Source organism: Sceloporus occidentalis, unplaced genomic scaffold (assembly GCF_023333645.1).
Source record: "Sceloporus occidentalis isolate IW3139 unplaced genomic scaffold, rSceOcc1.0.p SCAF_1, whole genome shotgun sequence".
Classification (NCBI taxonomy): Eukaryota; Metazoa; Chordata; class Lepidosauria; order Squamata; family Phrynosomatidae; genus Sceloporus; species Sceloporus occidentalis.
The window spans coordinates 217,870,402-217,893,209 of record NW_028316981.1 but is presented as its reverse complement, the minus strand read 5'-3'; the positions used below and the strand labels follow the sequence as shown (position 1 = coordinate 217,893,209).

General features: G+C 44.2%; 1 protein-coding gene across 1 annotated transcript; it reads right to left on the bottom strand.

The window, feature by feature from the left end:
- Window positions 1-8,821: 8,821 nt before the first annotated feature.
- Window positions 8,822-19,498, bottom strand: TPI1 (triosephosphate isomerase 1). The gene is made up of 7 exons (XM_089488941.1): window positions 19,311-19,498; window positions 11,248-11,371; window positions 11,058-11,142; window positions 10,788-10,920; window positions 10,142-10,227; window positions 9,903-9,990; window positions 8,822-9,347 (listed from the first exon to the last, which is right to left on the bottom strand). Exons 1-7 carry the CDS (start codon window positions 19,420-19,422, stop codon window positions 9,229-9,231), a joined length of 747 nt encoding a protein of 248 aa, XP_089345067.1. The 5' UTR covers window positions 19,423-19,498; the 3' UTR covers window positions 8,822-9,228.
- Window positions 19,499-22,808: the final 3,310 nt, after the last annotated feature.

Sequence of the window (22,808 nt, the reverse complement as noted above, 5' to 3'; positions counted from 1 at the left end):
TTGCCAAGAAAACCTCATAACGCCTTAGGGTTGCCACAAGTCAGAAATAACTAATCTAGGTCTAAACTGTGCTGTAGAAATAATCCCGTTTGAGACTGCTTTAACTGCCCTGGATCAGTGCTAGGGAATCCTGGGAATTGTAGTTTGTTGTGGCCCCAGAGTTCACTGACAGAGAAGACTGAATGTCTCACAGAACAACAATTCCCAGAATTCTCTAGCACTGACCCAGGGCAGTTAAAGTGGTCTCAAACTGGGTTATTTCTGCTGTGTGCTTTGGTCAAGTAGCAAATAGAAGAGTTCAAGGCATGAATGGAAGTAATCCAGTTTCAAAACACACTTCAGAAATAATCCAGTTTGAGTCTGCTTTAATGCTAAGGAATAATGGGAGCTGTAGTTTCATGGTACATTTAGGGTAGTGCCCCTACCTGGAGCAGCGGGACCTAGAAACGGTTGTACATGCTCTAGTAACCTCTCGCCTTGATTTCTGCAATGCGCTCTGCATGGGGCAACCTTTGTGCCATGTCCGGAAGCTCCAATTGATTCAAAACATGGCAGCCAGACCAGACTGGTTGATGGAAAATCCAAGTTCAATCAGGTTTGGCTATATAGAAATCAGTCAGGTTTCTCACAGGAAATTGCTCAGGTTAAACTCTTTTCTTTGTGAACTCTGTCCTGGTCTTAGCCAACCTCTCCTGGTAAGCCTCTGTGCAATGCCAACTGAAGCCCAAGGCCTTGTGTTCCCCATCTGTGCAACAACATGACGTCTTCCTCTCCACCGTAGCAATGACTGCCCTTATATAAACAGGATTCTATATTTCTAGGGCAGTATTGATCTAATTAAATCACTTTCCATATTCCCTGCAGCTGTTTTTCTGGTGGGGGGGATGCTTGCTTCGAAGATATGCAATTGATGAATTAAATGGTAGTTATGAAATGCTGTATATATTCATGTATAAGTCTACAAATTTAAGTAAAAAAATTGACCCAAAAAACCTGAGTCGACTTATCCACAGGTCAATGTAAGGATTGTTCTTGAACTCTTATTTAAAAAACAGGAACTATTCCCTGGTGAAAGGCAAGAGTGTTGTCTGTCCTGGAAGCACTGACCTCCCTCTGTTCTCTTATCCATCCAGCTCTTAGTGAGAACATAAACAGTTATGTCTGCTGGATAGTTCTTTAGCATAGTTTTCCTTTGCTTTGTCCTTTAGATCCTTTCTTGCATGCCTCTAAGTTTTACCCTCGATTTATCCATGGGTCATATCAAAATCCATAATTTGGGTCCCAAAACCTGCCCTCAACTTATACATGAGGTCGACTTATAGTCGACTATATTATGGTAAATGCTACTTGTTTAACATTCAGCTATTTAATTGCCACAGATCCCATCATTTTTTATATTTGCAAATATTTTAAGAGTGCTAGATTGTCCCCATGGGAACATCATCCTAAACCTTTTTAAATTTTTGAAGGAGTACAAGAAGATGCCTGTACATATCTCTTCTTGCTCCTTTCTGTAAAAGACAATAAACTGCAGCTTTGCAGAGCAACAGATAAGTGGAATGGGTGTTGGTTAAGGTAAGTAAGGAGCTATAGAGGAAGAGATGATTATTTTGGTCCAGATGGTTATTTTGGTTGTCTGTTCCTCTTGAAAAACCAAAGCCACTGACAAAGGGCCCGAACAGACAGGCCAAAATAAAGCTGCTTTGGGTCACTTTGGAGGTAAGCTGTTTAAATGATGCATGTGTCCTAAGAGGTGGGAAGCCACGCCAAAGCCATGCTGGAGTCCTAAGTAGTGGAGCCCGGGTTTGGCACAGCTTCTGGCCTCTTAAGATGTGTGTGTCATTTAAACAGCATACCTCCAAAGTGACCTGAAGCAGCTTTATTTTGGCTTGTCTGTTTGGTCCCTAAGTTACAACTGGCATTAACCTGTGATGAGTTATATTAAAAAGAGAATGGGTATGCATGTTCAAATTCATATTTTAGGCGGGTTATAAACCGCCGCTTTGAGGCGATCTGCCGCCGCCGCTGTTTGCTCCGTAAGGGAGCCGCTGCAGCCAAACCACGCGGCTCCGTTACGGAGCAAAAAAGAAGCTCCAAAATAGAGCTTCTTTAAGCGGCGCCTCTGTGACGTCGCGAGGCGCCAGGGGCGGACTCGCGACGTCATAGACGCCGCGACACGTCCGGACGCACAGCGTCCGATACGTAAATATGGCGGCGGCCATGTGGAACGGCCGCCGCCATATTGTACGTACAGAATACGTACTAGGGTTAGGGGTGTGTGGAAGCACTGCCCCTTCCTAACCCTAGTATGTATTCATTACGTACTAAATGGCGGTCTGTAACCCGCCACAGTTACGAAGTGCACAATTCTCACCTACTTTTGTGTGGTGGGGGGATTATGTGCCCCTGTGAGGCAAGAGGTAATGTTGATGGTAGCAACACTGCTGGTCTGGTCTTCTCCCTCAAACAGGCATTTGATGAGGAGGCAGACTGAATGTGCTGAACAACTACTGGGTACCAATATATAGTGGCAGGTGACACTGCCGGAAGCATCTCCCCGATACAATGGCACTGGTACCATACCTAACACTTCTATGTATGGTTGTGAAAACTAGACAGTGAAGAAGACATATGAACAAAATCAACTCAGTTGAGATGTGGTACTGGAAGAGTTCTGTGGACACTGTGGACTGCCAAAATGAGAAATAAATGGCCTCTGGAGTAAATGAGGCCTGAGCTGTCCCTGGAAGCAAAGATGACTAAATGGAGACGTGACTTGAAGTTCTGTCATTCATGAGGCCACCATAGGTTGAGGTCAGCTTGAAGGCAGTTAACAAGAAAGTGCACCACTGATTCAAGGAATATGCTTTATGAGGGTGAGAATGAATGGAATACCAGTTCATCGTCTTTCTGTGAGACTGGAAGACCCCAGATTTCTTCTGTCTGGATCTTTCCTTACGTTTATGATTTAGGCTGCAATCCTGTGTACACTTTCTTGGGAATAGTCTCACAGAACATTATGTGACTACATATGGTATATAGTGTTGCACTGCTAATGTTGATTTAAAAAAAAACACAGAACCAGAAGGTTGAATGAAGTTACTCTATTTTAGATTAACTTTCCTATCATTTGAGCTATAAACTGACCGTGGATCTGTATTTACATAGAATGTACAAATTTGTAGCTTATTGTTTTGAAAAATGCATAGATGTGATTTTCTCACATCAGAGTGGTTTTTTTTTCTTTAATTGCATGTAATCATTTGCAAAAACAAAGTTAGCTGTTACTTCATAATTTCAGCAATGAGATGTAAAATTAAAATTTCCTTCTGATTAAAGTAATTCTGCAAAAATTTCTCCTTAACATTTTGACAACATAGAAAATGTTAGTGTTAAAATCTTGTTGCTATTAGTTTTATTTTTTTGTCACCAACCTTGGTTTTCCTCGAAAAGGATTTAAAAAACAACAACTATGGAATGGCAAAATGCCATTCTAGATGACATAGGATGTTTAGTCCACTTTTCTCACTTTTTAGAAGACATTCACATGAGAAGTGGCTAAATTTTTTGCTTAAATGTCCACATGAGGGAGCTCCAGTATAGGCAATGAGACAAAATCAATATAGTACAAGACTGCTACCTGGCCTTGATTCAGGATATGTGCTTTTCTTAGATCAGTGCAGACTCCAAGGTGTGGCATAGAAGCTCTTCCAATACTTTTTGCCCGAGGATTAATTTACAGGGGAGACCAGTAATAGGTTGCTACCTGCAACCAAGTGCCAGACACAGAGGAACCCTTTCCAAGATGGCATGGCATAATGTAAGACGCTGCTACAGTCAGCTGTACAAAGCTTCTTTACACCCAGTCTGCAAGCCCACACCATTAACTTGCTTCATGATGAAGTTAATAGTAATATATTAATATTGTTACAGTCGGCCCTTCTTATACAGATATTTTTATACATGGATTCAAGCATCCACGGTTTGAAAATGTTCCAAAAAAGTATAAATTTCAAATATCAATAATAATAATTAATAATTTGTTTTATTTATATACTGCTATTCCAAAGATCATAGCGGTGAACAGCAAGTAAGCTAATTAGCGAGTAAGCTAATTTGCCCCCAACAGTCTGGGTACTCATTTTAGCGACCTCGGAAGGATGCAAGCCTGAGTCGAGCTTGGGCCCTTCTCAAGCCTTGATTTTCCATTTTTATAAGGGACACCTTTTAGCTATGTCATTATATTTAATGGGACTTGAGTATCCACAGATTTGGTTATCCACGGGAGATCTTGGAACCAAACCCCAGCATATAACAAGGGTCCACTGTATTTGGAAGCATAATTGGTTATGTAACCATCCTGCTTCCAATATTTTGGAGGGAGGAGTGGAGACTCATTTTCTACCATTTGTAACATATCTGTGTTTTCACATTTTTTCTTGGATCTGTTAATACAGATGGGATAGTTGTCCAGTGTTTTTTGAGTGGTGAAGCTTCGAGCTTAGAAGTATTCATACTGTACTAGAGGCAATAATCAGTTGGTGTAGGGGCAAGATTTCAGTAGCCATTGGCAGCAATTTATTGCTTTCTTCCCAGGATAGCACTATGACCTGATGTTATGCAGTAACATCCTTTGAGACAATCGGAGCAAAAGAAGCTTCCACAGATGCATGGGGTACAGTGGAGGGGCCAGAGACAAACATATATAAGCAGGCTGTGTGTGAGAATGTGAATAGAAATGCAAACCTTTGTGAGTATGGAGATGAAACGACAATTTCAACTTTACCCATAGTTTGGGACAAAGGCAGGAGAAAGGATGTTGCCTAAAGGCAAGGTAACCAGATAACCATATGAACTGTAGTGTGGCAACCAGAAAGGAGATGTGATAAACTGGCCAAGGGTGCCAGTTCATGAGGCTGGGGGATTAGCTGTTGTAATGTGTGCAGTGTGCCAGGAAACCACTGTTTCCCGACACTGTGCAGTTAAGGTTGCTGTCACTACCACAGGGACGTAGCCAAGGGGGGGGGATCTTGGGGTCCAGACCTCCCCTTCCATTAGAAAAATGAATGGTGTGTGCTGCTGCGCCGCCGCACCCAAGCCCCATTATAATGGTGGCACTTAGTCTGGACCCCCCCTTCCTAAAATCCTAGCTACGTTCCTGACTACCAATATATTCTGAAGATGCTATCAATTTAGCACTCTCCTGGATGCATTGAATCCATCACACAGAAAAGCACTCACCAGCCATGAATGCTGTTGCACTCTGGTAGGTTTCCCACTGCACTTGGTTAGTCAATGTGCAAGCAGAATGGACAGGATGGGTCTTTGGACTGATGCAACATGGCTTCAACCTGGTGCCCCTCCAGATTTCAGGCTCATATGGGGCTATGAGACTTGTGCTCTTATATGACAAGGCTGATGTAGGCCAGTATTGACAATTTCCCCTTTGACACGGGAACTATATCCTCTGATTTAGGAAATACAGACTGAAATCCCTGCAAAGCCACCACACTGACTGGGTGTTAAAAAGTATGGAATCTGCAACATTTGGTCAGTGTCATAAAACAGAACTATGGAGAAGACGGCAGATCTGAACAGATCCAGCCCTTCCGAGGAATACAGGTTCCCTGCTGCACTCTGTACTGGCGCACAAGCTGCAGAGACGGAAACCATGCAACGGTCTCTTCAGTTTTTGAGAATATTAAACTCCAGCTGTTATTTGCCTTAGTCTAGGTGGACCATGCAGTTCAGTGTGCCTTTGGGTCAGATGCTGTTGTACCTGACCCCACTTTGCACAGGTACTTGGGAGTCTAAAATGGAAATGCTTTAGTGTACTACTCTACTGGATTAGACAAAATACCACAGAATACTCCACAGAATAGCTCCATCATGCCTAGCCAGAGGAAGAAGGCCCTCCTTTCATCCACCATCATCTGGCCTCAGAGGGAGAGAGGGGGGCCAGCCACATCAGGCCTAGCCAGACGAAGAAGACCCCTCCCTCCAGTCCATCCCCCATGGTCCAGGCCTCAGAGGGAAAGAAGATCTGCTGGACTTTTCCCTCTTCCCCACTGCCATTCCCTTCTCATTTTGTGTCTTGTCGTTTTTAGATTCTAAGTTTGAGGGCAGGGAAATGTCTAATTAATAATTTGTAAGCCACTCTGAGAGCCTTTCTGGCTGAAGAGCGGGGTATAAATACTCCAAATAAATAAATAATGCCGTTGTGTCATCGTCATATAAAAAGTTGCCCTGTTCCTCTGAATCTTAACAGCTGATAGTGCAAAGCAACCGAGAAGGAAAACTGCTGCCAGTCAAAAAAGAAGAAAATCAAGGACAATGTTGGAGAATTTCCCAGTGCAACAGTGATCTGAGGTGGTGACTGAAAATCCAAACCAACTGTAGGACAATTTTGTAGGACCAAGAGCACTGGGGAAATAATGGTCTTTTCTATGTATGAAACTCTAATCCTGTATGCACTGATGGCATTGTACAACAACTCTTGAGATTATTGATCATCATTCAGTAATCGGAATGATGTTCAATAATCTGACAATGGAAAATGTGGAGTGTAGTACCCAAGGACAGGACAGCAGAGGCAGAAAAGATGTGGACCTGCTTAGTGGTTCTTTAGCCATTCTGTGTTTTGGGGCTTCAGCAGGAAGCAACTTTGCCTTTAATGTTTTGCCATGGAGAAGAGTTAACATGCCAGCATTTCCAAACTGAAACTATGTAATATAGTGTGTGTATGTGTACGTATACATACACACATGTACATTCATACATACAACACACTCCTGTTTTCTTGCTTTGTCTTTCAAGTCTAAAAAAGGATTTCTTTCAATAGATAGAGAGCTATTTGACTGTATCTCTTTGTAGGAAAATATATTTTATTCTAGCCTGTCCAGTGGAGCCTGGTTACGGATGTACATATTGTAATAAGTATGTTAGGCTCTCTTCAACTCAGAGCCAACAGGTTAAATTACTTCTGACATTTTGGTTATAAGTATGCCCAGCACTTCCTTAAAATAGCGCTGGCATTACTATGCATTTAAAGTATTTAAAATAAGCAACTTTGGGGCTACAGCAGGGATAGTAACCATGCAGTTCTCCAACTACTGTTGAATTTCAACTTCCAGTTGTCATTATTGGTTATTCTGTTTAGGACTGATGAGATGCAGTTCAGCATCAGGACTGCACAATTGCCGCCCTAGAGCTAATTGCCAAACATCTCACCTCCCTTCCATGTAAAATTAGGGTATGCCTGCCTTCCTGGTCTCTTAATGTAAGGAAAATGGAAGCAAGAGACAGGGGAGAGAGGAAATGCCAAGATTACCTGTAGATTTTACCTATTAGTGACCCGCAAGGAGTGGTGGTTAAAGTTTTATCACAGTGACAGCAAGACTAACTAAAATCTCCCAAGGTCCATGAAGCAGGGTGCAGCAAATTAGGAAGGGAAACTTAATGAGACTTGTCCTCAGGAACATGCAAGTGTGGGTACAGACTTCATGCCAGATAGGAAATTCAGTATCACCATATCCACAGAACTGGTATCACCTTCTTGTGATGCACAACTTCTACCGCTGGCTAGAATCCTTCCTCGCCATTTCCTTGGATGAGACTGTCAGGGAGGTAGTGCCACCATCTGCCTTCTTTTCTTCCTTGTGGGGCTTGGTGAGCCCCTCATACATCCCTCTCCATCCTTGCCAGTCCCAGGCACTCACCTTGAGCAGGCCTTGTTGTAATGTCACTCATACAGCATCTTGCATAAGCAGCCTACCCACTGCACAAAAGGCACCACCAAAGGTGATGAAGCTGATGGGAGCTGCATCTCTGCTGCCACTACCACCCCTTTGTGCAGCAGCCAGGTGGCCATCAGTGTCTGCTTCAGCTGTGCTCAGCTTGCCACCGCCTCTTCTGGTTTGTGCTCCTCCACTGTCTTGAGCCCTCTTGGTTGAGGTCCTTGGCTGTGAAGCCAAAACATAGGAGTGAGCTGGGTGCAGCAAAGGAACATGCTGCTGAGCTGCTGCACGAAATGTGTGTGTGTGTGTATATGGGCAACCCCCCCTCTTCATTGCTCTCAGTGGCACCCTATGTGAGGATGATAGGCTGTCTATGCTCCTCTGGCACAAGAACACCCGAGACTGGCAAAGATGGAGAAGGTTGCATGGGGAGCTCACCAAGCCCTTTGGAAAGGAAGGAAGAAAGCAAAGACCAAGTGGTGGTACTGCCTCCCTCCCTGTTTCGCCCAAGGAAAATGCAAATACCATTAGCAGCAACCATGGTCCTGAAGTCCCAGGCATTCACTGTGTGTCTTTTTACCCTCCAGCTGGCTCTGGACTGAAGAAGAACAAGATGCCTTCCCTTTGGATACTCTCCCCTCTGTGAGGCCACAAGTGAGCAGGATATTTTGACTCCAAGGACAAAAAATATAAGTTTTGTGAAGCCATGGCATCTGCTACAGATATGGGGGTCATACTGTAGCTTTCTCTCTTGATTCATTGCATTCATTTTAAGTACCGATTCTGTGGCGATTCCTGTTAAGTTTCCTAGTCTCAAGTTAAATGCTGAGACTAGGCAACATTACCATAAAGTTCTCTCTTAAACATGCTGCATATATGCCCATATTTCAGCCCCAATTCTAACCCCAGCAGGAGAAATTCACTGCAGTAGAGGCAACTCAAAATCAGTATCTGAGACATTTTCACCTCGGGTAAAAAGTGACTGTGCAATTTCTGAAATTTTCCTCTGGGTGGCAAAGAGCATGGGGACATGAAGGCATTTACCCCCATGTTACAACAAGAGTTCTCTCATACACTACTTTCCCTTTATTTCTGTTCATCGTTGGCTTATGGAACATGAAACAGACGTACATCTTACAAACAATACAAGCCACTGGGAAGCAACATCCCTTCCTCAAAAGTGCAGGTGGGCCTACAGCAGTACAGGAGACACTGGTTAGAAAATAGCTTAGAGGGATAAGGGAAGAGCAGGAAGTCTGACCCAAAAATAGAGGGTAGTGAAAAAAGACCTGATTGTACAAGGCTCTTGGCTAACCATTTGCAATCATTGTGTTCAGCAGCAGAATTGAACAAATAACAGCAAGTATGGGAAAGGGATTTGAGGGTGAGGCCATTTCTTTTGAGTGCAGAGGCTGGGCATTTATTTTTACAGTATCTATCTCCCAACCACGATGGCTGTCCCCCTCCCCAGCTTCTGACTGTATGGTAGGTTTCATTGTTTTGCATTGATGATATCTACGAACTCAGGCTTAAGGGAGGCTCCACCAACAAGAAAGCCATCCACATCATGTTGAGAAGCCAGTTCTTTGCAATTGGCACCAGTGACTGAACCTGCAAGAGATAAAATGCCATTACAAAAATGAGGCACAAGAAAAACACAGCAAGCAAGGATGAGAAAAAGCACGTCCTACTACATGGTAGTATAACAGCACACCAGTACCTTTTAAGGCAAAGACATTTGGAAAGGATGGAATTTACAGTGCAATGTTATGCAAACCTACTCAGAAAGAAGTGCCTCTAGCTGGTAAACGTATAGGATTACAGCCTTAGGCACAAGTCCAACCGTTAGTCCCAAATGGATTGCATCACTAAATCTAACTAAATGCTGATTTATGAAATTTGCATATAGGCCTCAGAATGTACTACAGAGTCAGTCTACCTATCTGCTAATATTCTGCAATTAAGCCATCTTTCAAAACAATCATCTCCCTCTAAGAGAATTTTCCACACCCCACACATAAATGTGTGAGGGGCAGCTGTCTACCAGCTAGGCTCTATCATCTGGTCCCACCCACGCATAGCTAGGACACCAGAAACTGAATGGTTGGTTGTGCAGTCAACAGGCAACACTTGCTTTCTGAACCGGAAAGAGTAGACTCCATTTACCTCCATAGATTATTCGGGTTGATTGTGAAACAGCATCAGATACATGGCTCTTCAGCCAGCCCCTCAACTTCTCATGAACTTCCTGGGCCTGCAAGAATTGGAAGAGTTTTCTCAGTGCTACTCAGTATAATGCGTATGATGCATCTTTGAAGTGGTGTTTGAAAGTATTTTCCATCCTCCATCATTTCCTTCACAAAAGAGAAATGACATTTGGAAACATTTTCCTAACATATCCATACCTGTTGGGGAGTTGCAGTTTTACCAGTTCCAATGGCCCAAACTGGCTCATAGGCAAGAACTACTTTGCTCCAGTCCTTTACATTATCTAGGGAGAAGAGAGGGGGATGTTAAGTACCATTTAGGAGTACAGACCCAATGCCTCCTACTGAGAAAAATGAGCATGTTTAAATGGTTGTTTGGGAGTATATGCAAGACAATACTGAGAGTGTCTATGAATCCGTAAGAACATTCATTCCAATCCTAGAGCTTTCTGTCAATGCATATGACTATATACAGAGGTTACCATTACTTTAATGGGGGGAATGGACAGGTCACACTTTAAGTGACTGCTACCCCAGATGTTTTTGGACTCCTGGACACAACTATCTCTATCTAATACGACATAATTTGTCCAACATTTCTAACAACTGAGTTGTATAAAGCACCAATTTCATCTGCCTCCCTAAAACCAGTATGTGCTGTAGTTCTTACCAGAACATTATGAGTTCTCTCAGGTTTTTGTCTTTGTTGCATTTTTTTTTTTTTTTGGATGCAGGAATGGTGATGGGCAGGAAAATAAAATAAGAGCCTCTACTTTAGTATGAAATTTGTAATTAACAAAACAAACTGTGGCATCTGCCAGAAAGTGCCCCAGTGCCCTCTTACCAGCAATAGCCTTGGTCTGTTCAAATACCACCTTCTCTGTGATGCCAGCCTCTCGCTCATCCAGTTTCTCCCCAATGCAGGCAATGACACCAAGACCCTCTGCCAAGGCATGGGCCACCTTTTGCCCAATGAGCTGGGAATGGTTTTAGAAAGAGAGACCTGTAAATACTGTGAAACTTCAGCACTTATCCCTACTTCAAAAAATCCTGGCCTTCCAAAGCCAGTAGTGAGAAAGCGAAACTGAACAGGCAAATCCACAAGATCACTCACCTCATCTGACTCGCCAAAGACATGCCTTCTCTCAGAGTGTCCCAAGATAACCCAGGTAGCACCAATATCCTTGATCATGGCAGGACTAGTGGGGGGAAAACACACCAAAGCAAACAGTCACACAAGGTAATGTGCTATAAGAGACCACCACCAGCCAGCCAACCTGGTCCTGAAGTCCCAGCAGACTCACCTGATTTCTCCTGTGAAAGCTCCTTTGGCCACCTTGTAACAATTCTGTGCAGCCACACCGAACTTGGCATTCAGCTTCTGGCGGGCAAAGTCAAGGTAGATGGTGGGGGCACCACAAACAACCTCTGTGGAGGCAAAAGGGGGAATCAGTGCTGGAATGAAGCAGACTCAGTGACTCGTAGTAAATCAGTGAGACAGATGCAGATCCTCCCCACCCCAAGCACAATTCAGTACTCATACACAGCATATGAGATTTGCAGACACGTTTCCCAAATCAGCCATGATGCCCACAGTGGGCAAAGCAAACTCTGCCTCTTATCTCCACACAGTGTAATGTCGAAAAATACCAGTCCACTCAGCACACTGATAGTACTGTGCAAATACTAGTTTATTGGCAGCTGCATATTGGTAGAAGCCGTGGGCACAGACATCAGTGAGCAGCACCATCCCCTTTCTCTCTCTCGGCTCAGCAGGCTGCAAAGATGGTTGGCTGATTGTTCTGGCTAAAGCTGATTGCTTGTACAGCAATTTTGAAATCAGGCCGAGGGTCACAGAGGCTACCCATCCCTGAATTAAAAGTCACTACTATCAGATAAGCCTATTTCACTAGGTTACTAGAGGGATGAAATGACACAAGGTGACATACTGTGAGCCATCCAGAACCTTCTGGGTACTGCTAAAACCCATCCCCTCAAAGACCCCCGGTGCCTAACATTTCTCTTTTCACACCCTCTGAAGTATCCATCCAATTCTGTCTGGAGCTCCACTGCTTCTTCAGTGGGGCAGCAACACTCTGTCCAAGGAACAACATCCTCTCCCTTCAAACCAATTCAAGTCAGAATAAAGCCAGCTCTATACAAGTATGTGCTGTATTTTGTTCATGTTCACTCCAGCCCCATTTAAAGAAAGTACCTACAAAGTCTGACCAGGCAAAAAGATCGCTGTGACTTCTCTTGTTACAGATGCCATTTAAACACCAACCCCATCTCTCTGAGAGGCTCACGAGAGCTTACAGTATTTTAATACTACTTCCCCTTTGGCTTCTTGCTACATTAGAAATCCTCTTTCCTAAATTGGCTGTCCCACAAACTCCCCCTCAACACCCATTATTTCTCTAGTGGCCTGATGTGACCTGAAAGATGTTTGTGACAGAGAAGACTCCAGAAGCATCAGACAGTGGAAGAGACAGCATTCCTAGGAGAGGCTGTACCTAATATGACAATGGCCATCTAGCCCACAAAGGGCTATTTTCCCTACTAGTCACTCCCCCTCGAACCCAATAAGAGGCCACAGTTATTTTCCAATTAAACCTTTTTGTAAGAAAAAAAGCAGCATTATGAAGACTACCAAATTTTGGCATGAGCTTCTACAGGGGGCCCTTACTATCCGCTGGAGTTTGGTCCCAGGACACTCCATGGATACCAAGATCTGTGGATGCTCAAGACCCACTAGATGCAATGGAATAAAAAAGTGGTGTCCCTTACATAAAACAGCAAACTCAAGGGTTGATTTCTGGAATTTATTTATTTTTTTAGTATTTTCAAACTGTGGATAGTTGAATCTGTGGATATAGAGGGCCAGCTGTATGGATTATAATCTATTTATTCACATGAAGGAGTGAATCTATAATTCACTAAAACTCAGACTAGAATTTTCAGTCTCTTCCCTGCTTAGCCCATTCCCTTAGCCTCCCTTTGGTGGTCTCTTCCATGTACCGCTCACCCCTTTTGCAGACTGACTAACCTCACAGGTAGGCTGCACACTGGCTGGATCCAGAGATGGCCAGGATGCTGTTTGCATTAGGAAGGATCTATGTCCCTCCCGCTGCTGTTTGAAGAACTCTACAAGCTGAGACTCTGGCTGTACAGACACTACAAATGCATGCTGGCTTCACAGCATTTTAATTATCATGGGTCCTGAAAAAGGGGTTTGCTTGTTTTCCTGCAGGGCGCATATACCTGTTCTACTTTCAGACAGGTCTGTTTCTATTTGCAGTACTGCCATAGCATCCTTACTGAGAAGGGGCAGAAAACTAAATACTGGAATTTTTCCTAGAGGAATACTCCATAGCCACATTGCTCCCAAGTAGGGTTGCCATAACTGTCCACTAAAACCTGGGACAAAATGTAGGACAAAATCTAGACCAAACTGTAGGACAACTGCAGGACAAAACTCAGCCCGAAATGTAAAACATGTAAGAAAAATGGAGGACCTTAAATGTTCTACATTTTGGGCTGAGTTTTGTCCTGCAGTTGTCCTACAGTTTGGTCTAGATTTTGTCCTACATTTTGTCCCTTACATTTTGTTTTAGTGGACAATTATGGCAACCCTACTCCCAAGCAGGTAAGACAGATTCGCTCTGTAGGAGAGCATACCTAAAATGAAACATGGAGAGAAGAGGACAGGCAGCATGAATTCAATTGAGAATAAAATGGGATGGGTAAAGTCCACACACAGCGTTTTTTTGGTTTGGTTTTAGTGGTACTTGACCCTTCCAGGCTCCCCCAATACTCTTTGTCTCCTTATTCTTAAAAAAGGTAAATTGCTTTTGGAAGCATTCATGTTTAAACAGGTTGCAGCACTCCAGGCACTTTTAAAAACTTTTTCAAAACCAGAAATGGGGTTCTACCATTTCTGGCTTTGTCTCCCCCTTCGCCTCCTGTTTTGGGCATTTCTCATAATATGCATAGCCCTTGAATGGTCCCCAGGGCAGAAAACTGAACCCTGGACCCACTGCTGCCACCCGCCCTGGACTAGACAAACAGAACCAGACTTTAGAAGTCAGAGACAGGGGGAAAAAACACAACTTTCTTGGGTTTAAAACAATTTTGTTGCATTAATGTTTTAATGTAAAAAAAAAAAATCCTGCTCATTTTAATACAGTACTGTGACACATTGTTTTATGTGTTTAGAAAGCTTGATCAACCATGTTTTAATGCTTTCTAATATAACAATGTAAGGTTATTAGACTTTAATATCTTCCAATAAAACACTTTTTACTGTTTATTATCCCTATTAAATCTGAATATATGTAGAATGTATGTAATAAACATACAAAGTACTCTCAGAGTTGTCTTGGTTGAATGTCTGTTAACTGAAATATTTGTTTTTGAATGGCATTTCCTGCTCTCTAAAATAAAATGATTAAAAATAAGCAACTGACACTGGATGCTGGTCTAACAAGGAACAATGACAAATAGACAGTTAAATTTAAATTGTTTAAATTCACACAGTCATTGTTGTTCCACTAAGAGGGATGGAAAATAGTAATAATAGCCAGACTTTAAAAAAAATACGAATAACCATTTTTTAAAAAGGAGTGGTGGGTTGCTTGTTTTATTTTAAAAGCCATTTGGTTTAAACCATAGTTTAAACTGACCTGGTTTAAATCAGTATGTAGAGAGATCTTGTAGCATCTCTGAGACTAACTGAAAGAAAGAAGTTGGCAGCAAGAGCTTTCATAGACTACGTCCTCAGATGCTGGTTTAAATCAACCAACCCTGGTTGGAGATTGAGTAACCATAAGAACAGCCCTCAAGACATGTGCCTCTGGTGCCACTGATTCTAATGGCTACCCTTGTTTTTTCCCCTGCCAGACCTAGCCCGCAAAGAATGAAAGATCTGTGGGTGTTATGACCCTTACATTGTGTGTGTGCCCTTCTGCTGCTTAGAACAATATTGATCATGAGACAGACAGGTGCTGCTGCCAGTTAGGGCTGCCCACAGACTGGAATAAAGCCACATTAGTTCACTCATGTGCTTGCATTACCTGACTGATCTGAAGAAGGTAGCCTGTGATACTTAGCAGAGCATACATACAGTATAAACATTATTATCTGCTACTTCAAGTAGTCTTTTGTCTGGCACAAGTACCACGTTAACATTTATTTTTTCGACAAGGTGTTTACAGCAGGGGGGCAAAGTGTGGCCCTCTAGATGTAGCTGAACTGCAGTTCCCATCAGCCCTAACCAACATGGCCAATGGGGAGGAATGCTGGGAGTTGTAGTTGAGCACTATTTGTTGGGCTGTACTGTGTCCACTCCTGCTTTAGAGAATGAAGCAAATCTTATTTAACTTCTAACAGTTCATGCCTAAGTTCATATTTAAGTATGGAGCTATCCATCCTTGGATTGCCCTGGCAGACTACCAAAAATTGGAAGTTAGCAGCTATCCACAACGACTCAGCCCAAAATGAGAAGTGGAAAGGGTGATGCTGGGGAGATGGCTGATGGGGAATGTTTTATGCTGTACAACAGGAGAAGGATTCATTTTTCAACTCAAGGACCTTCAACTACCTTCCTGAGAGCTTCAGGTCTGTGACTGGCAAGGCCTCTGTAAAAAGTGAAAAGGGCCACTTCTCCATCCATGCCCATCTGCCCTAGCTGTTCACACATATCCATCCATTTGGTCTCTTCACCCAACCCCTGCAATGTATCTATTCATTAAAAAAAATCATGACAACATAATTTGGGCAGTTAAGGAAAAGTACTCATCCTACCCTCCATAACTACAAATGACTGCCAAGGTCATCCTCTAGAATAAGATATCTTTAGAAACTGTTTTCTTCGGTGCTAGAGCTCTTTCTGGAGGGGGAGGAGTGTTTCTAGCCTACAGCATTATTTTGAATGGGAAACCCAACTATGCATGAATATCTTGCCTGACAAATTATGAGAAAGACACCAGGCAATACTGTATATGTTTGTGATTCTGCAGTGGCTTTCCCTCCAGTAAGTGACATTTTAGAAGTCAGGTAACGCAGAGATGCTCAAATACTCCATGCTCTCTTTCAAGCAAGCAGTATAACTTGGGCCCGATACAGACAGGCCAAAATAAAGCTGCTTCGAGTCACTTTGCAAGTATGCTATTTAAATCATACATGCGTCCTAAGAGTCCAGAAGCCGCACCAAAGCCACGCTCCAGTCTTAAGGACGGGAGTGCAGCTTTGGTGCAGCTTCCAGACTCTTAGGACGCATGCATCATTGAAACACCATACCTCCAAAGTGACCTGAAGCAGCTTTATTTTGGCCTGTCTGTATAGGGACATAGATAAGGAGAATAGCTGGGCCATAAAATCAATAAGCTGGGCCATAAAATCAACCTCCTCCCCTCCCCTCGAGCCTCACTGGGAGGCCTGTCTCCTGACCTTTAGCAGGCGAGAGGGATAAAGTTTCCAGCCCCAAGGACAGTATTTTTAGGCAGCAGCACTGCCACCTATATTTAGGATCCCCTCTCTTCCAGACCCTTTGACATTTCTTCGGGACACTTTCAGAAACAGAAGCCCTCTTCCAACCCACCTTGCCCTTTCTGAGGTAACAGGGGCAGCAGGGAGTCTGCCAAGGGAACCATCTGGCTCTGAGAAACCTTTCCTCCTTCACTGGCACTGCCAAGCTAATGCCTTGGTAGAGTTATACCAGGCAGAGCCAAGGGGACAGTCTCCTTAATGCTTGGTAAGGAGGACAGGCATCAATAATACTCCTTTTCCTTAGAATACAATGACAGTCATGTTAGTCTGGAAAATCAGTATCCAAAGATATTTTTTGCAGCATCTTTCAAACTAACTGAAAGAAAGGCAGCAGGAGCTTTCCTAGACTCAAGCCCACTTCCTCAGATGCATTCCCTTAGAGATGATCTTGCTAATAAATGTGTGTCGAATATGGGCAGATGACTCTAATGCTGATGGGCTCCAGCATCTGGCAAACAGACTGCCCCTAAACATGGAGGCTGCCATTGTGTGGGCAGAGCAGCAAGTGCCAGGAGGCCTGGCATCCCAACAGACTGCAACTAGGAGGAACAGGAATGCCCCCAAATACCCTGGATGTGTTTGTTTGACATCTTAGCACATAGATGAAAATAGTGGGGTTATCTTCCTCCACCAACAGCCTCTGTAGCTCAGAATCCTACAAAGCATACTGTGGTAAAAAGGGGACAGTTACCTCTTTTCGAGGTCAATTGTTAGGCAAGCATTCTCCTGGGTTTGAGGCAGAGAGGAAAGGGAATGAGGCCAGATCCTTCCTTATGCAATGGGCAGGCAATGGGAAACCTCCTCTGAACCAGCCTTGCCAAGTTTGCTTTGGAGTTGCTATAAGTTAAACTTGAAAGCACACAGCAACAACTAACGCAAATGGATCTTGCAGCATCTTTGAGACTTCCCCTTGCATGAGGAAGGATCTGGCCTCTAGACTGACATGGCTAGCTCTTTGAATTTGTTAGTCCCAGTTCTAGGAAAGTAGGAAGTATTATTACTGAGTGGAATGAATTTGTACATTTGCAGATCATGAATCTGATGTGCAAAATACCTCTACTGCATGCCTCTTAATGTATCATTTGCGTATCAGAATCTCAAATCAAATTCAATACACCAAATTCCAAACACACACGTTCAGATTGACATTCTCACAGGACTGTCTCTGGGTTCTCCACTGCAAACATGTTCTCTGAAGAAGTAGGCTGAGGTCTAGCAAAGCTCCTGCTGCCCAACTTCTCTCTTTCAGTGAGTCTCAAAGATGCTGCAAAAGATCCCTTTGCAGACTGACGTTCCAGACCTTTATCTGTATCTTTGAATCTGTTAGTCCCAGTTCTGGGGAGGTAGGAAACAATATTATTGAACTGAATTCATGTGTATATTTGCAGACAATGAGTCTGATGTGCAAAATATCTCTACTGCGTCTCTCTTAATGCCTCTGAGGAAGTAGGCTGAGGTCTAGCTAAGCTTTTCTCTTTTGCTGAGTCTCAAAGGTGGCTGCTGCTGCAATAGATGTCTTTGCAGAGGGCTTTTCCCAGAGTGACGCTCTGGGCTTTGGCCTTCTTTCCAAAGGCCCCCTTGGCTTTGAAGGGGCTTTTTCAGGCTCCCTGGTATGATGCCCCTGGATGCGCCTGCTTTCCTCTGGCTGCATTTTGGCCTCTCTTCCTTCCCCACAAAGAGCCAGGGAGGGACTACGTGCGGAAGGACATGCGCTGGAAGCGGGGCGGGACCGGAGGGAAAGGAGGACGTCCGGGGAAAAGGGAGGACCGTGGCCAAACCAAAGCTCCCAGAACCAAGTGCCCTTCATGGGGTTTAGCTGCAGTCCTATGGCATTCATTTCTGGAGGTCTGTCCTACAGAGAGTAAGCTAGGCCTTTAATTCAGTCCTGTGTTCAGTTTTTGACAAGCATGGAAAAAAGGGGATGTCTGGTTATGTGAAGTCGAAGGCTTTCATGGCCGGCATCCATAGCTCTTTGTGGGTTTTCCAGGCTCTGTGGCCATGTTCCAGAAGAGTTTCTTCCTGACGTTTCGCCAGCATCTGTGGCTATGGGCATCTTCAGAGATGCCAAGTCTGGCTATGACTTGGTAACGCTGAGTCGGTTCAATACAGCAACGGTGGTGGGGGTGGTTTGAGAGCTGGACAAGGGCTCTGGGTTCGAATCCCGGCTCCAGCATAAAACCCCTCTGGGTGACCTTGGGCAAGAGGTCACTCTCTCTCAGCCGCAGGGGAAGGCAAGGCAAGCCTCCTTGACAGGAAATCTCCCCACGGTCGCCATGACTGCTGCTGATGGCACCCAACGAAGGCAAGATGACATATATGTATTGCTTAATAATTAATAATTCTTTAATTAATAATAATTAATGATTATAATACTGTTTATTATAAGTGTATTATAATAACTATTATGCTGTAATATTATTTATTACATTATAATGTAACAGATTATAATATGTAACGTTATTAATCATACTTATTATATTAATAACAGTAATTAATATTAATAATTAATGATGATGATTATTATTAATATCGATCATTGTTAATAACAACGGCATTTCTCTAATGGACTTGGGCTCCTCTTGAGCAAGAGGCTGCCGATAGGGAGGACGTGTACGGGAAAAGGAGGACGCGCCTGACTCTCCCTGGCTCTCAGGGTGACCAGATGTCCTCCTAACAGGCCAAAGAGCACAGGGCACCCCAAAATGGAGGACGCTGGGGGGGAAATGGAGGACGCAACATAATGAGCGCTGGGAAATGTGGAGCTATGGGGGGGGCTGGGCCAAATGGAGGACGCGTCCGGGAAATGGAGGACCTCCCTTACCTACGTCGGCGGAGACATTGGCCCCGTTGAGGGTCTGGATGAGCTCCCCGAGGCTCTTCTTGTCGCCGTTCATCTTCCAGTTCCCGCCCACGAAGAACTTCCTCGGTGCCATGATGGAGCAAGGGATGAATGGAGGAGCTCTGAGGAGAAACAAAGGTCGAAGAGCGCGGGAGAGACAGCGGGGCCGCCCTGAGTCCGGCCCGCTTTTATAAGGCCACGACGGAGCCCCGCCCACTGGCCCCGTTGACGTCACAAAGGCGGGGGCCACGCCCCTTCACCTTCCTCGACGTCTTCATCCGGGCATTCTATGTAGGCGGGGAAATGTAGGCGCATGCGCACTCGACCGCATTCCCTTTGACACAGGCCAAGGGACACGGATGCATCCTCCTTTTCTCTGAGAGGTCCTCCATTTTTGCCTTCTCTCCATAAAGCGTCCTCCATTTGCAGCATCCATTGACATTTCATATGAGTTTTTGTAGTAGCTTTTATTGGGTCATGCTCTACTTTCCCCCCTCCATTTTGAGCATGGCTAAGAAGCATGCATTTACAGTTATACAAGGGCTTTTAGCACTTTTAGCAGAATAGAGTGGCACTATCACTTCCCTTGACCTAGACACTACACTTCTATTGATGCAGCCTTCTATTTGGCAGTGGCCTCCACTTTTCCTGGGCTGTCCCACCATTTTGAGCATGAGTAAGAAGCTATGTATTTATAGTGTGAGAGGCAAGGTTAAGGGACCAAAATGGAGCCTGTCCTGTATTCTCTCAAAGTGAGCAGGTCAGGAAGGTAAAGGGATACTCACTGGACACCCCTCTCCCTTCTCATGGGTGGGATCTTCAGCCAAACATAGAATCATAGAGTTGGAAGAGACCACAAGGGCATCCAGTCCAACCCCATTTTGCCATGCAGGAACTCTCAATCAAAGCATCCCCATTGATAGATGGCCATCAAGTCTCTGCTTAAAGACCTCCAAGGAAGAAGACTCTGGCGGGTTACACACCGCCAAAAATACGTATGGAATACGTATTAGGGTTAGGAAGGGGCGGTGCTTCCGCACCCCCCTAACCCTAGTATGTATTCCATACATACAACATGGCGGTGCCCCTTCCACATGGGGGCCGCCATGTTTACGTATTGGACGCATAGCGTCCAGACGTGTCGCGGCGCCTATGACGTCACGAATGCGCCAGCGGCGTCTCACGACGTCACAGACGCGCCGCAAGGAGGAGCTCCATTTTGGAGCTCCTTTTTTGCTCCGCGCGGGAGCCGCGCGGTGTGGCTGCTGCAGCTCCCGCACAGAGCAAACGGCAGCAGCGGCAGACCGCCTCAAAGCGGCAGTCTATAACCCGCCTGTGCTACACTCCATTGAGGGAGTTCGTTCCACTGTCAAACAGCTCTTACTGTCAGGAGGTTCCTCCTAATGTTGAGATGGAATCTCTATTCCTGCAGCTTACATCCATTGCTCTGGGTGCTATTCTCTGGAGCAGCAGAAAAGAAGCTTGCTCCCTCCTCAATATGACATCCCTTCAAATATTTAAACAGGGCTATCATATCTCCTCTTAACCTTCTCTTCTCCAGGCTAAACATCCCCAGCTCCCTAAGTCCTTCCTCAAAGGGCATGGTTAACTTATCCATCTCAGACATCTCTGCTAATTTTAGAAGCCAGTCATCTATTGATGGTACCTCATTACTCTTCCAGGGTTGTGCTAATCTTAATCTTGCTGCCAAAATTATATACATCAGAACTCTCCAATATTCCTTCTCTATCTGTGGGGGAATCTTATTTATCATATTTAAAAGATAACTCTCCAGTCTTAATTCAAAGTTAATCTTCAGGTTCTCTTTTGATCTCAATATGTATCCTCTTCCAATCTTGGTGCCACGATCCAATTTTCTCTCAGCACTTCCAACATTTATTTCAATTTCTTTTATATAGTTTTGCAGTTTTTTGAGGCAACGACAATCAATGCTGGCAGCTGAAGCCCAACATTGGGAGAGATTCCCAGATTAAGAGCATGTTCTTCCTAGATTTTCCCCCCTCATTTTTTAAAAGGTGTTACTTATCCATGAAGAGGGCCGCCGTAGTGGTGTGAGTGTTGGACTATGACTCTGGATACGAGGGTCTGATGTCCTGCTCAGCCATGGAAACCAAATGGGTGACCTTGGGATAGTCACATTCTCTCAGCCCTAGAAAACATCATTAGGGGTTCACCTTAGCGTCCCCATGTCAGAAATGACCCTGAAGGCTCACAACAATGACTCCATTGCTCAACGCTGAATCTCTAGGTCCTCCAGCGTTACTCTGTGGTCGACTTCCAGCAAGGTCATGCTGGAGGAACTGGATTCCCAAAAAAGAACATACCAATAAAATCTGCTAATAATCAGATCTGCAAAAGTCAACACCGCAAATGCGGAGGACTAACTTTAAGGATTCCTGATTTTGTGTGCTTCTTGTCAGAAGCAAATTCCTAAACTTGAAATATAGTGGTTTTTCTACATTCGCTGGGATTAGGAGTGAAGGACCTCCGTGAATGTGGAAAAACCTCAAATTAAAAAACACTATTCTTTTTACCTAAGAGAACACCTCTCTAGGAAACTCCAGGTCCTCCGGTGCAACTCTGTGGTCAACATCTGCCAGAGGTTGATCACAGAATCATGTTGGAGGACCTACAAATGCCCAGAGAAGTGTTTTTCCTAGAAACTTCTAGGTCCTCCAACACAACTCTATGGTCAACTTCTTGCAGAAGTTGACCACAGAGTTGCACTGGAGGACCTAGAGAGAACATATTACCCAAAAAACGCAAATTAACAAATCTGCAAAAGTCAAAGCTGCAAATGTGGAGGATCAACTGTACTCTTTGCCTCCTTACAAGTATCTCCCTTAATCCCAATAAGTCTAAACCTAGGCACACTTAGGAGTGTCCATGTTAGCTGAATACAAGATGTCTTTCTAGTGATTATTCTTCACAGTTGCTCACTTAACTGCTACCAGCACTTCTTCCCCAGGTGCTGCAAAAGCTTGCTTTCCAAATTCAGCATGAAACATCCACCAGTATGCATAAAACGAACAAATATGACCATTTAGGTATGTAACCATCATGCTCCTTTGGAATAGCAGGAAAGGAAGATATTGCTTCCTTGGGAAAGTAAAAGGGACAAGAAAAACAACAACAAACTGGGTCAACGGCCAGGCCATCATTTGACTTAAGTCGTAGCAGAATGTCCAGTTAGACTGCAACCTGAAATCCTTGACTGGCCAACCCACTAAGCAGATGAGGAAGGCAGATGAGAACAGGGAAACACTAGTGGAAGCAGCAGTGGCTGAAGATAGCTGGGTAGGTTTCTTCCACAGGCATTAAGTGTTCATTTCTATTTCGTTTCCTTAAACCCCAGTTCCAAGCCTGCAGCCTGTTTATAGTTCAGGGACTCTACCCAGCTGACTGAATGTGAACGTTATCAGTTGGTAATGTAAAATGGTGGAGACAGAAAGTAATGCG

Coding starts and splice junctions, on each gene's coding strand:
- TPI1 (XM_089488941.1), bottom strand. CDS start 19,422: ATGGCACCGAGGAAGTTCTTCGTGGGCGGGAACTGGAAGATGAACGGC. Junction 11,372..19,310: donor CAATGTCTCCGCCGACGTAG/GTAAGGGAGGTC, acceptor TTGCCTCCACAG/AGGTTGTTTGTGGTGCCCCC. Junction 9,348..9,902: donor AACCCGAATAATCTATGGAG/GTAAATGGAGTC, acceptor TATCTCTTGCAG/GTTCAGTCACTGGTGCCAAT.